Genomic DNA, 15,560 nt, shown 5'->3' with positions numbered 1-15,560 from the left:
TGACAGAAAACAGATGAAGAACTGGCTCAGGCTGAGTAGAGAGTTAGGATGGGGGATGATAAAAAAGGAGTAGGAGAGAACTCTTTAGAAAGCTTTAGATATTCTATATCTAGATTGTGGCATACACATTTGTCAAAATTTATCAAATGTATGTATATAAATAAGTAGATTTTGTATGTAAATTATACTCCAAGAAAGTAGCTTAAAAAAACAATATGATTTAGGGAGTTAAAGTAACCAAAGTAAATCTCATTTCAAAAATTTAATTTAAACTATTATGGGAAAAAAATCCAGGATACCAGAAAGTGAACGCTTAAATAATCTCCAGGAGAGCCTCTTTCTGGGGTAAAGAAAAAAAACAAACAGAACTTTTTTATTTGCTTCCCTACCTAAAATAATATTATATTGAGGCATGAATAACCACTATAGATATATAAAGCTCTAATATATCTAGAAATACTTAAAATTTGTAAGAGGTAAAGAAAATAAAAAAGGAATCAAGTCAGATATTTTCACAAGTTTGTCAAGCAATTCAAGCAATAAAGTAAAAATCAAATCATTTAAAATATGCATCAGAAAACTAAATGTTATATTTAATTCATAAAATATAAATGAAGAAAAAAAGGGATTTTGTGGCATCATCATAATGACCAAAACATATCTAATCTACTGAAAATATAAAGTCAGCTTATTCTTTAATACATTAAATGAAAATAACAGAAAGGACTGATGACTATTCAAAATCAGGAAGCAATTAACTTAAGATCTAGAAATCATTGCAGGGATTCTTGTTCCAAGATGAAAAGAGTTTAGCACAGCAAACTGGAGATAACAGACCCTTTCTTGCTCCCACCCCAAAGGAAAAGGTTTTCAAAGCATTTTGCTAAAAAGCAAAGAGTTCCTTGTGGCTCAGCGGGTTGAGAACCCCACTGGTATCCATGAGGAAACGGGTTCAATCCCTGGCCTTTCTCAGTGGGTTAAGGATCTAGAGTTGCTGTGAGCTGTGGTGGAGGTGGTAGATGCAGCTCAGATCTGGCGTGGCTGTGGCTGTGGCCTGAAGTTGCAGTTCTGATTCGATCCCTCGCCTGGGAACTTAGAACCTTCATATGCCGCGGATGCAGCCCTAAAAAGACCAAAAAAAAAAAAAAAGTAAAGACACAGAAATTTCAGTACTCTTGTTTATTTTCACGCTGCCTCAGAAAAGACAGAGCCCAATGCAAATGTGAGGAGAGACTCCGTAGTGTAGCCTACTAGGCAAGGCTAATTTTCAGTTTTTGCTTCCTGTTGCGGATAATGGGTCAGAATTAACTTCAGAGGAGAGCTGGACGTAGAGACAGCTCATCTGAAGACCCTCCTCTGATCAATATTTTCTTAATATACTCTTTAGAACAAAGATCATGTGGTTCATTCCTACCCAGAGTTGATTTAAATTTGATGAATCCTTAGATGGAATTTGATGAAAAAAATCTGGGGTTCTTTTTATGTGAGGTAAAAGGACACAGATGGAAAGGTACTGAGAAGGAGAGGAGTGACATACTCATGGGGTCTTCCAAAGAACATCCCAGCCTGGGTACCACACCACAAGTCACAGAAGGGTCACAGTTCAATCAATTCTAGACTGTTTACTCTCAGTCCTTGGGATGGGGAGAGGCAGGCCAAGCAGCTGCCTGCAGGGACATGGGTTGTATATTTATCCCCATTTTCTGAGTGTGTTGGGACATGGAAAAGATGGGGAAGGACTTTTCTATGATTTTTTTAATTTGCCAAAGAGAAAGTTATTCATAATTCAAAAGTGAAACTGGGTGTGAGGTAAGTTCCAACCGAGAAGAAAGTAACAAAATTCCAAGTTCTTAGTAATGTTATTAATAGTGATATGAGTAGCATTTGCTAATTAAATCTACATCAATTTTGCTAGCAAACACTGGTATTTACAAAAAAAAAAAGTCCATTCAAGTCGCCTAACACCCCAAGAAAAAAACATTATAATTGTTGGAGTTCCTGCTGGGGCATAGTGGGTTAAGAACCTGACTGCAGCATCTCAGGTCCCTGTGGAGGCACAGGTTTGATCCTCAGCCCAGATCAGTGGGCTAAAGGATCTGGCATTGCCGCAGCTGCAACTCTGGAACTTTCACATGTTGCGGGTACTGTCGTAAAAAAACAAAAATTACAACTGCTAATCACATTTAACAAAGCAGTAAATGAGGCTTGGTGGAATTAAGTAATTTACTCTGAGTGGAGTTGCTGGGAGATGAAGCTAGAATTGGAACTCCTTCAGTCCAACTACAGAATCAGCATTGTCACCACTAGGCAGAGAGACCTATAAGACAGTTCCACACATGGGTCTCGAAGACAATGAGAAATGCCACTGTTCAAGTTTGTTGTATACAAAGTCAAAACAACCATAATTTCCAGGTTCAGAAGTAGTTTTCCTTCATTAAATATACATAAAGATGAGGTTTCTTTCCTCTCTTATGATTTTGTCTTCCGCCCAGTCTCCAACTTTCAAAAATTATATAGATAATGTAGATACAGAAAAATTAATACAGGCAGACCTCATTTTATTGTGTTTCAGTTTATTACACTTTGAAGATACTGTGTTTTTTACAAATTGAAGGTTTGCTGCAACCCTGCCTCAAGCAAGTCTACTGGCACCATTTTTCCAACAGTATTATTTTTACATTAAGGTACATACATTTTTGGATATAATTCTATTGCACACTTAATAGACTACAGTGTAAACACAACTTTTATATGTACTGGGAAATCAAAAAATCCATGTGATTTACTTTATTGTGACACTCATTTTATAGCAATGGTCTGGAACCAAACCCACGACATCTCAGATATGCCTGTACTATAAAGAGGCCATGAAAATTGAAATATGGTATTTTTATTTGAAAATTTGTATCAGATATTATAATAGAATAATAGTTTATATAGAATACAAATTATGAAAAATCAATTCATAAGTTTTGAGTAATATCAGGTAATAAATTCAATAAGAAAAATTTTCTAGCTGAAAGAGTAACTACTATGATTAAAGCCAGCTTCAAGAAAATGCTACTAAAGCAGACATTCAGCAGAAGACATAGTTCAATAAGTGAAAAATGAGTCTATATTTCAATTAGAAAACTAAATGTGAACCTGTAATCCTAAGGAAGAAAACATCCTTTAGCCACTAAGAAATATGAATAAGAGAAATGTAAAACAAAAACCATTCACATGGCATTTAATTGAGTACTTCATAGGCTCCTTGTGTGGTTTCAGGACTAGTGTATAATATATTTTCTCTGGCTTCAAGAGGCAAAAGGACATAATGACACAAAGTTAATAATTATAATAATGACACAAAGAAAAATTACACAATAAATTGGATGGAACTGATACAAATGTGCTTCTAAAGTGATTGAAGAGTTAGGGTGGGTTAAAGAAATCAGATGCTATATAGGAGGCAGCAAAGAAAGGTTTGAAAAAGGAAGTTAAGGGTTTTCCAGATAGTGATAAAACCTTGATGAAACACATGCAATTGGAGCCCCAAGTTAGAAATTATTTGCTTTGAGTGGAAAGTGATTCCATCAGGTTGGGAGGGATAAGTATCTGGTCAGAATATAAAGGCCGAATTATGAAGACTGAAACTCCATGATGCCATTTAGATGAAGCGATGAGGAAGATATTAGTACAGGTTCTCCCACAGAGAATTAGAAATTGGTATTGGCATTTTACAGTAAGGTAACTAAATTAGTACAAAGAGGACACTTATGTGGAAGGAAATTCTTGCCATGATTTAAATTAAAAAATTTGTATAGTATTAATTATGGTAGTGACTAGGGAAACCAGAGCCAGAGAGTGAAGAGATACAATGGCTTGCAATCAGAAATAAGAGTCCGGAGAGCATATGAGAGATTAAAAAAAAGGAGGCAATGATCAAAAGTTTCATGATAATCCGTTCTCATGTCTAAATGGTCGTTCCAAAGACAGAAATGGAAGAGCAAGGAAAAAAAGCACATTTTGCAGAGGATAAACTTATTAACTTTGAGATGATAGTGGAGTTACGAGTGAATTGTTTTTAAGACTGACAGTATTAATAAGACATATGGGAGACTGTGAATTGTCTTTCAAGAAAAAAAGAGGTCTTTAGACCCTTAAACCACTAAGAAGGCACAGACCTCTTGTAACACAACATTTCTTGCCTCTGTGTTAGAATAAATAATAGCAATGGAAGATACTGGCAAGAACAAATATTCATTTGTTCAGATTTTACAACCCACTTGTTTCCAAAATGATGTAATGAGATCTATTAACATAATATAAAATGAGACAGAGATGATGTAAAAGTGTTGGACAACATTAATATAACATGAGGCACAAATGCAAGCTACTAATATAATTTTAAATTTTCTTTCATTTTTTTCTGATTAGGGTTGCACCTGCAGCATATGGAAGTTTCCAGACTAGGGGTTGAATCAGAGCTGCAGCTGCAGGCCTACACCACAGCCACAGCAACTTGGAATCCAGGCTGGATCTGTGACCTGCACCACAGCTGGGGGCAATGCCAGGTCCCTAACCTACTGAGCAAGGCTAGGGACTGAATCTGCATCCTCATGGATAATAGTCAGATTCTTAACCCACCAAGACACAATGGGCACTTCCTGTATAATCTTAACTTTTCTCCTAGGAGAGTTTGTGGCTCAGTGGAAACAAATCTGTCTAGTATCCATAAGGACACAGGTTTGATCCCTAGCTTTGCTCAGTGGGTTAAGAATTTGGCATTGCCCTGAGCTGTGGTGTAGGTCACAGACATGTCTTGCATCTGGCATAGCTGTGGCATAGGTCAGCAGCTATAGCTCTGATTTGACCCCTAGCCTGGGAACCTCCATATGCCATGAGTATGGTCATATAAAGACAAAAAAAAAATTCTACTAGTCACATTCAAGAGGTAAAAGAAAACAGGTAAGGTTAATTTTAATAATGTTATATAACCTAATGTATTTAAAATACCTTCTTTTAATATGTAGCCAGGCAGCCCTGAGGGCCCATTGAAGGGTTATGACCATGAGTTTGAAGTATCATTACTTAGGTATTAATATATTTTTATACTATTTCATTGAAATTTGGTATTTATTTTACACTAAAGCATATCTCATTTCGTACAAGTCACATTTCAAATTCTCAATAGCTATATGTGGCTACCAGTTTGGAAGTACAAATACAGGGTTTCTTGCAAAAATTCTGTCAAAGAGGAACAAAAGGCAAAGACTTGAACATAACTTCAACATAAAACTTAAGTGCAATGTAGACGTAAGTAACAATGAGTAAGGAGAATAGAATTTTAAAGCCATATAAATGAAGAAAAATAACTTTTAGTTTTTAAAGATCATCAGGAAAAAAAGCATTTCTTAAAGGAAAAAGACTTAGTATTTTCTTCAGTTTAATTTAGATAAAAGAAACATCAAGATTATAGCATTATGATGGTTGAGAGAAAAAAAAAAAGGACTATCAAAAGTTAGGAAGCAACCAGAGACAACAACAGGAAGGATGAAAAAGCAAGACCAAAGCCAACTAAAAATAAGGACAATGGAGATGATACATGAGCAAGTGGGGTCCAACAATCGGTAAGTTCTCTAAAAACAACTCGAATGGAAGAATACTTTTAAAATATATATAACTCAAAACAGATCAAAGACTTAAAAGTAAGGTCTGAAATTATAAAAGTCTTAGAAGGCAACATAAGTGCAAATCTCTCTGACATTGGATTAAGCAACATATTCTTAACAAAAGAAAAAATATATTAGGTTTCAACAAAATTAAACATGTTTGGACATCAAAGAACACTATCAAGGAAATGAAAAGACAATCCACACAATGGGAGAAAACATTTGTAACTCCTATGTCTGATAATAGTCTAGTATCCAGAATATATTTAAAATCTCTTACAACATTAAAAAGATAAAACCAATTAAAAAAGCAGGGAAGAGATCTGAATAGGTATTTCTCTAAAGAAGATATGCAAATATCCAGTAAATAAATGAAAAAAAATGTTCAACATCACTAATCAACAGTAAAATAGAAATCAAAAAACAATAAACTAGTATTTCATTGCTACTAGAATGGCAACAATTAGGAAAAAAAGAAAAAGAAAATAACAAATGTTGGAGAGGATGTGGAGAAACTGGAACCCTTCATACTTTGCCAGTGGAAATATAAAATAGTTCAGGCACTGTGGAAAACAGTTTAGCAGTTCCTCAAAAGTTAGATAGAATTGCCATATGATCCAGCAATTTTGCTCCTAAGTATATACCCACAAACACTGAAAGCACATTAACACAAGAAGTTGTACACGAGTGTTCAGAGCAGCACTACTCATAACAGTTAAAAAATGAAAACAATCCAAGAGTCCATCAAGTGATGAACAGAAAAACAAAACACAGTATATTCATACCACAGAATGCTATTCAGCCACAAGTACTGAGACATGCTATAATGTGGATGAAACTAAGTGTTATGCAAGGTCAAAGAGGCCAGACACAAAGGCCACATAAAATGTATGATTTCTTTTATATGAAATGTCCACAATAGGCAAATCCATATGAACAAAAAGTAGATTCATGGTTGCCAGGGACTGGAGAGAGGGTGGGAATGAAGAGTGACTGCTTAACCGGTACAGAATTTCTCTGAGTTAATGAAAATATTCGGAGTTAGGAAGTATGTCTAGGAAGTATGGCACATCATTATGAATATACTAAAACCCACTGAATTGTACACTACGAAATGGTTAAAATGATGAATTTTATGTTACTTGAGTTTTATCTCAATAAAAACAAAAAACAACATACCACAAATAGTTCAGAACTTCTGAGGCAAAATTGATAAGTCTTGGTGAATTAATACTCTATAATAGGCTCAGAAATTATTTACTTAGAAGAGGAAAATATGCAAAAAGGATAAACACTATCAAAAAATTAACAGCAGTAAATACAGTATGAATAGCCTGTAGTTGAGCTAAAATGCAGATGAAAGAGAACACTATACGAGAAATACGAGACAGTCTATTATGAAAACAATGAATCAGAGAATCCAAGGATCTTAGGTAAAAGCTATTAAAAATCAGGACATTTCAGGAAGTGGTTTAGGGCTCCTGGCCATCTCCAGAGCACTGTTTCTGAATCAGACTCTCCCCAAGGGCTTGAAAAATGTAGATTCCTGGGCTCCTAGTCAGGACAACAGGATTAGACCCTCTGGGGGGTGTGGTCAGAATCAGAACTGTCGACAGCTTCCCTCAAGACAATTTTTACGCACCTTTCAGTTGGAACTCCACTTAGGAGGTATAGAACTCAAGAAAAATGTCCTTATTTTTCTTTTCATAACATTGCCTCTGTATAACAGACTATTTTAGGTCAAAGTGATTATCAGGTACATCCTCGATAAGTCAAAGTTTTTAAGGGCAGCATCCAGACTGCTTAGAAATTGCGGTCTCTTCCCTTTGGTTGGGAATGAAGGTAAGAAGTGGCAAAGGAAAGCTGTGAGCTGCATGAAATTTTGTCACTCTCCCCCAAGGTTAATTCCAAGTGCAGTCACTGCTTCACCCCATCCCAGGACTGGTTCTGGTCAGAAAAAAGAGACTTGCAAATTTTCATGATTTAGAAGGATTGAACATAATGTACAAGAATTAGAACAAAAAAAAAAAAAAAAAGTCCTAAGCTCCTAACATAGCAAGGACTGAAAGAGAAAATTCAAAACCGTTTGGAAATGCTGATGGGCAAAGAAAGCAAAAACCAAATGCTAATGATTTAATCAATTTGGACATGTAAGAAGACTTGTTGCACAAACACAGTGCAGTGGCAGAGGTTGGGGTTCAAATTAGTGCTAGACTGCCACGAACCTTATTTAACTTCTCTGTGCTCTGGTGTCCTCATCTCTACAATGGGACAATAATACCTACCCGGTAAGGTTGTTGTGAGGACTAATGTGTTAATATATGTAAGGTGCTGGTATACTACATATCTTCAGTAGTTAAAATCTTCCTGTAAATCAAGATGGTCCCCCAAAGTTTCACTGTCTAAACCCTAGTTTATCAGCCTTAAGGAAATTATAAATTAGAATGGAAACCTTAATAAACCTAAATAGATACGTTTTAAAAACTCACATTCTCAATATCCTGTTCCATTTGCCTAAGTTCTCTGATTGCCACTCCCATACTTTCCCTTTAAAACCCAGGTGGAGGAATTAATAATAAAGAGAATTGTAATCTGTCTCTCTAACTCCTTCTCTTGTATCTCCAAGTTCCTGATTATAATTGGTTCTCATGTGTACACCTCGATTATTTATCATTGCTAACCTGTAATTACACACAACTGTATCTTTCCATTAGTGGAAAAAAATCACAAGGGAATGCCAAATTAAAAAAAAAAAATGTTGTTCACCTATATATCCACTGAGGGCTAGGTTTCAAAAAAACTGTTTAGTGTCTGAATTCCTTTTTAACACACTTTAGGAAAAAAAAGTATGAACACGAAAATTTCTTAAACACTGTCTTTCTCAAAACTAAGAAAAGGAGCAGTCTCCCTTTCAGCAGCTACATTCACCGAGGAGAAGGCGGCTTTTGAACTATCAGAAGAAGAAATCGAATGGTTATTCATTGCAAATCCTGGCAGAAACTATTTTTCCCAAGAAAAAGTTTCTAACATTGATACATATCAAAACATAAGTCCCTTTACACTTTGGAAATCAGATATACAGTATCAAATCATGAATTGATTCCTCCAACACTTTTTGGAGGATCTCTAGTACCAAGTTCATCTTGTACCTGTACAGTCCAAAGGCAATTTTAAGGACATTAAGACTAGCATCCATGGTACTTCCACAATTCTGACTAAATTATCAAATTTATGGCACTATGGAAGGATAATCCATTTTGTAAGAGTCAATGATATTAGCTCCACAATTAGAGTAGCTTTAACTTGTGTGACACTACTGAAGTTTAAGAGAATCAAAGAATATAAAACAAATATTTTTAACCTATTGAATTGAATACATGGTAACACATTACAAAGGACTGACTAATAAGTTTTGCGAGCAACTGACCAGAAGAAGAACAAGGTACCTCATGGCCCTTGGGATCTGTATGGTCCAATTCCTTTTACCTGAGGTTCCTTGTTCTTCACACTACTGTTATAATAATTATATCCATAAAAGGGGAGGTCATTTAATTATTCTTTTCTCTTTAAATTTATGTACTGTCACTTTATACTTGTAGGTCAGGTTCTTTTTGTAGTAGATATGACTATTATGACACACATAAAATTATTCATTTTAATATTTATTAAGTGCTTGTTATATTCACGGGAGTATATTAACCTTTTTAAAAGTGATTTTTAAGTTGAGCAAAGTTAGGAACTGATATCTATTTATATAAAATTTTATATTTAGAAGTTGACATCAAAGATGATAACATATGAAAAAGGACACGCAGGGAAAATGAAACTACAACAAATTTTACATGTGTATGCTTTTTGATAATGGCTGATGCAAATAATTTAAAGTCACTATTGTTGGATTTATTATTTTTAATGGCATTAAAAGTAACTGCTCAAAATATCTTTATTTTTTGGTTCAACAAAGAATGGCAATATATTTTGGTATATGAGACCTAGTGCATGAGCTTCGAATTCGATTAAATATATCAAGTTTACACAAAGCCATATGTATGAAAGGGGATCTTTTAAAAAAAACTTTATTTGAGAAAGGAAGAGACTTATAACAGAAGGCAAGAAGAGAAACATACAAACAATATATTTACAACACAAAACAAGAGATCACCTTCAAGGGTGTAAATTATAATAAATACAGTAGATTTTAAAAGAGACATTTATCAATTAGTTCTAAGATTATTTAAGTCCAGCTTTCCTTTTCACTGGTTCCAGGTAGTTTCTTGATTAAGTTCAAAGACTATCAAATTCAAACAATTAACGTCCACCAACTATACTGATGAAGCTCTCTCAAATGACATTATAAAAAATAGGGTTTTTTTTGTCTGTGATTACATATCTTTGAAGAAATATTATACAAAAGTCTGCTCAGCCACATGTTCCTCCCCAAATAAAATGTATTTTAAAAGATGCACTATCCCTTTTTTATGAGATTGAAAAAAATACATTAAAGAAAATGTATATTTAAGAGATGGAAAAAATATACAATTTTATCTTAGGAATGCCATATTTTTAATGCGAAACAACTGACAGAAAGTCATTTTAATCTGAAGGAATATACTAACCAAAATATTTTGGTAGTAGGAAGTGTTGCCTATTACAGCTACTTGTCAAATTATCAGAAGGTCTTTCATTATATGGAAAAGTTTTAAACTTTCTAACTTCTAGTTATGTTGATTTAATTTGAATGGAGACTTTTTAAAAAAGGATAATGTATCTTTAGCAGTAATCTTTTTTAAGAAATATTTTTTAAATGTCACAGCAAAATGTAAACAACACGTGCCAATAACATACAGTTGTACAATGTCTACATTTGGCAAAACTGCTATATCTCCTTTGAAACAGGATACTACACCTTAAAATACCTCGGATTTAGAAATATAAATATTTTAATAGAAAAAAACCTCACAAAGATTCTAGGTCAATTTGGATTATCCGTATTAAGGGGTCTTAATACAAGGAATCTTAACTAGCTTAACAAAAGTAAACCTATAAAACAAGGTAAACATATCAAAAGGGAGTATGAAGGAAATGTTCCAGTGAAAAGCTTCCTTAACAATTTCCCTACTCGTGGTGTTATTTTCTTAGACAATAAATCAATTCATAGGGTGCCCTTTAAAAACAGAAGAGTAAAACACTATCCTCCGTTTTTTTTTTCCCTACATTCCTCATTACATGAATCACTTGGACTTCCTGTTTCCACAAGGCATTTCCTGTTCAGCCTCATAGAATCAGTTTTCTGCAGGAGAACAGCAGGAACCTGACAAAGAACTGACTTAAATAAACAGTCTTCTGTTGCCTTCAAAGTTGTTTGCATTTCATAGCATCAAAGGACATAGTCCTTCTGAAGGTGCATTATGTACAAGTAGATTCTTTTGTTAAACCTATCTTTTCCTAATTTTCTATTTGCCAAAATAGTATGGTATATGCTCTGTCATTATGGAATTATACTTAAAGATATCCTAGTAATAATGATTATAAAACATGATACACCTTCTTTTAAACATGATTTTGACTCCATATCAGATAAGAATCATACTGTTACTATGTTTTCCACAACTAGAGATACAATATTGTATCTGATTGGACCATAATGCTGCACATCACTTCTTGCCAACATTTGCATCTGCTTCATTTGATCTTTTTCAATAAACAATGTCATCAAATAACACAGGATAAAAGTGAAATGAGCAGTAGTAGGTGAGACATAATGTAATATTTAAACTAGTGCTGTACCTTGCATCTATAGATTTAAAACCACCTCTATTCCTAATATTTGCAATTGCAATCTGTACAATAACCTAGGACTACTGGGAAAGTAACCAGAACATTTCACTTAACAAAAAAGAGAGAGGAAAGAAGGGGCAGACTACCTTTGACAGTGTTCAAGACTGTAGTATGATACATTATGTACAGCAACATGAAAATCAAATTCTACATATCAAAAAAAAATCAAGATCTAATAGAATGTTTCATTGATCAGACTGGGAAACTATATCCAGCAGTCACTGATCTCAACAGATAAACTGAAAACAACAGTGAGTTTGTTTTCCTTAGAAGTAACTAGTGGGGCAGGCCTGTTAATTACTGGGATACTTATGTAGTATAATTTTAGTGTAACAGGTACTGCCTTATCAGTAGAGTTTCAATGAAACTTTAATATCTATATAGAGATCAGTATAAAGAAAGATTTCTATACAGATATATCTGCATTAGTTAGCATCCTTAAACACTAAAATCAGATCATTGATAGGAAACCATATCCATTTACCAAAACCTGAAATGCATATCATATTCAGATAATGACTTTAATTACAAATCCTGGAGCTAAATCTTTGCCTATTACCTGTTGCATAAAAGCAGCCTGCTCCCCAGATTCCATTTCCTGGATCTGAGCATCTTCATCACTGTCCACTGGTTCCTCCTTGACCTTCACAGCCCCAACTTGTCCCAGTGAGTCATCCGCACAAGCACTGCTGTCACTCCTAGTGCTGTTGCCACTAGAGGGCGCTCTGTCTTCCTGCATCGCCTGGTCCCCCTGAAGCTCTTCCTCTGCTTCCTCGAGGTGACTGCCTGGTTGCTTCAGTTGTTCAATAGATTTCGAAAGCAGCTAGAAGAGAGTGTTCAGGGTTTCAAGATTCAATAGTTCTTAGTGGTAACACAGCAGTACACACTGATTTTTAATGACTATACTTCAGTACACGCTGATTTCTAGCCTCTGAACATCAGTTTCAGAATAAATTTGTATGCAACAAACTTTCTAAGACTAAATCCGAAGCAGTCCCATCCATGCCATATTGTATTGGTGTTGTTGGAAGAGAATGAGATATTTGACTTTTTTTTTTTTTAATAGATCACTCTTTAACAAACTTATAAAATGGCAGGGGAAAAGGTAAATAATAAACTTTTACTATGGAAACCATGAAACTTTCACAAGGACAGGTTGTACTAACTCTTTTTCATCCAAATAAACCTGAAAATACTTTTTCTTAAAAGAGGAAATGTAATGGAAATAGTAAGGAAAACTTTGCCAATTACATTTTCCAACAAGTGACAACCAAAGAAGAAGAAATGCTCAGAGTCCTTCTTGTCTATTAATTTTCCTATACCTATATGGGAAAATGATAAAAGACCTTTTTATATATACTTCTAAAACATGGAAAGATTGATTCTGAAATCCAGAACTTTAAAAAGATGTGGGGAGTTCCCACAATGGCACAGCAGAAACGAATCCAACTAGTATCCATGAGGATGTGGGTTTGATCCCTGGCCTTCCTCAGTGGGTCAGGGATCTGGCATTGCCATGAGTTGTGGTGTAGGTCGCAGATGCAGCTTGGATCCCATGTTGCGGTGGCTGTGGCTTAGGCCAGCAGCTACAGCTCCAATTTGATCCCTAATTTGGGAATTTCCATATGCCTCCAGTATGGTCCGTAAAAGCAAAAAAAGCAAAAAAAAAAAAAAAAAGTGGAATTAAAAATAATATTTGATAGCACTAAAAATGTTTTATGAACTTATCCAAATGGAAATTAAATAATAAGAAAGAAATAAGGAAGTACTTGTTTGAAATTTAGACCTTTTATTTATTTGTAAATTAAATCAGTTAATTTTTAGAAATCTATGAATTATAATTTTAATTAAAAGATAATAGATAACACACCTAACAATAGCAAAATTCTAGAGTAAAAAGTTCAATATATGGGGAATTCTCAAGACAATTCCATCCCACATAGGCCTTTTGTTTTATTTGACAAGGACCCTAAGTGACTGATCATCAGCAGATCTTGAACTGTGTTTGCAAGAGTGGTTAAAATTTTCTGCTGAGTTGATACTCATGTAAGGAACACATTGATTATTGTAATGAGCAGCACGGTTAGAATATCACTATGAAAATCATGAATACAGATTTTTCTATGAAAAATTCAAATTTACCTCCTGCTGGTACCTAACTAAAACTAAACACACGCTTTAGAGTTAGAATACATAAGTACTCGAATTTTGAAGAGCATCTTCACCTCTTTAGGCTTATTGACTTTCCTCCAGTCTTCACAACCTTATTTGGCCCTGCATGTGATGATAAACTCTTCAATTGTGTTTAGTAAAATCATATTGGGAGCTTTCCTTCCTTCGTTCAACAAATATTTAATAAGTGCTAACTATGTCCAAGACACCTTGCTAAGTGCCAGGAAAATGGCTGCTGCTCTGCCCTCTAGGAGCTTATATTTTTAGAGTGTTCGAAGGTACCAAGTAGATACATAAAGATACATTCTTCTTCTTTGCAAGTGTAGTAAATGAAAAAGAAAGAAAAACAGTGTGTTATGAGAACACATACTAGTTGGTACAGGTGTGGAAGTGTGGACTGTTGACAGAGGTTTCCCTGAAAAGTGCTACATTTAGGCTGAGATGTGAAAGATGAAGGATGGACAGTGGGATGTGTGTGAGGAGTGCAGACCAGGGGAGGGAGCATTTCTGGCAGAAGGCACAGCATGTGGACTAGAAAAGGAGTGCATCTGAGCAGATGAAAGGCCAGTGGGGTTTGAGCACAGGAAAACAGGAAGATAATTCCTGAAGGTAATTTGGAGAGAGGGGCACAGGGGACAATATATTTGGGTTGTGAATAAGATTCTAAAAAAATAAAATGTAACTTAGGACAAACCGTATATGAGACTTAAATATCACTAATCCTAAACTAGACATGATCAAGCCAACAGGATATTTACCAATCAAAATTCTTATCAAAATGAATTAGATAAATATTAATTTTCCTTTGTGCCTACAATCTAACATCTATTATTTCCGGACAGTCATATTCAAGAATATTCATCTCACCATGCTTTAAGTGTCCTTAAGTACTTTTTAGGAAACTCTCTGCAGGACTTTTGGACCAAGTGTAAATGCTAATCAGCTCTTCATGTCTTAAATACATAATACTTTTTGCACAGTGCTGAGATTTTTAGAGAAAGGAGATGATGAATATCCCTGAACTTTGAGGACACAACTGTTTAATTCCATTTAATTGGATAGAAAAAGAACATGTAGGAGTTCCCATTGTGGCGCAGTGGTTAACAAATCCGACTAGGAACCATGAAGTTGCGGGTTCAATCCCTGGTCTTGCTCAGTGGGTTAAGGATCTGGTGTTGCTGTGAGCTGTGGTGTAGGCTGCAGACATAGCTCAGATCCCGCATTGCTGTGGCTCTGGCGTAGGCCAGTGGCTACAGCTCCAATTAGACCACTAGCCTGGGAATCTCCATATGCCATGGGAGCGGCCCTAGAACAGGCAAAAAGACAAAAAAAAAAAAAAAAGAGAGAGAGAGAGAACATGTAACACCATAGAAAACAAGCAGGGTTTTAATTGCAAAGCCCCAGTTTCAGCTGGGACCAGAGGTAAGAACAGTTGGTCACAAACATCCACATATTCTTCGGAGAGAGAGAAAGAAAGGAAGAGATCCTCAGCCAAGCCTGCAGCCCTGACCTCCATCACTCACCTAAGATGACAAGCCAGAGTAAGCTAGAGGATCGTGGAAGGAGAAGAAACTTACTTAGAAATGGTATTAGTTAGGTGAAGGTGCATGAGCCTGTCTCCTCCTACCCAACCCCACCCCGTGAGACTATCTGCAAGAAGATTTCTGCAATTAATCTTCTGGATAGATGCTTGCTGGGATATAGCAATTCCCCCTTCACTCCCAAAGCTTGGCTGGAAAAGTTCATGGGAGCTAGTGCATGAGAGCTGGTAGGCCAAGGACACTTGCAGGTCAAACAGACACCTCCACAAAGTGGTGAAAAGATCCTGCCCATAAGGACCTCTGTGAGGACAAGAGAAGAAAAACTGTATGGGATATGTGGCCACAGGACAGGAAC

General features: G+C 35.4%; 1 protein-coding gene across 17 annotated transcripts in view; it reads right to left on the bottom strand.

The window, feature by feature from the left end:
- The window catches only part of HDAC9 (histone deacetylase 9), a 959,143-nt gene that overhangs the window by 328,982 nt on the left and 614,601 nt on the right, over nucleotides 1-15,560 (bottom strand). For 12 of the 17 annotated variants that reach the window (XM_047752014.1, XM_047752015.1, XM_047752022.1 and 9 more), the window contains one exon: nucleotides 12,052-12,315. The exons of 1 other annotated variant lie outside the window; for it this stretch is intronic. In XM_047752014.1, the coding sequence (XP_047607970.1) occupies nucleotides 12,052-12,315 (264 nt within the window). Of the gene's footprint in view, nucleotides 1-9,714; nucleotides 12,316-15,560 lie in introns of those variants that run through there. 4 more of the 17 variants (XM_047752025.1, XM_047752024.1, XM_047752026.1 and 1 more) reach the window with 1 other exon arrangement.

Source organism: Phacochoerus africanus, chromosome 11 (genome assembly GCF_016906955.1).
Source record: "Phacochoerus africanus isolate WHEZ1 chromosome 11, ROS_Pafr_v1, whole genome shotgun sequence".
Lineage (NCBI taxonomy): Eukaryota > Metazoa > Chordata > Mammalia > Artiodactyla > Suidae > Phacochoerus > Phacochoerus africanus.
The sequence above is the reverse complement of the archived record's forward strand: the minus strand, read 5'-3'. Positions and strand labels throughout refer to the sequence as shown.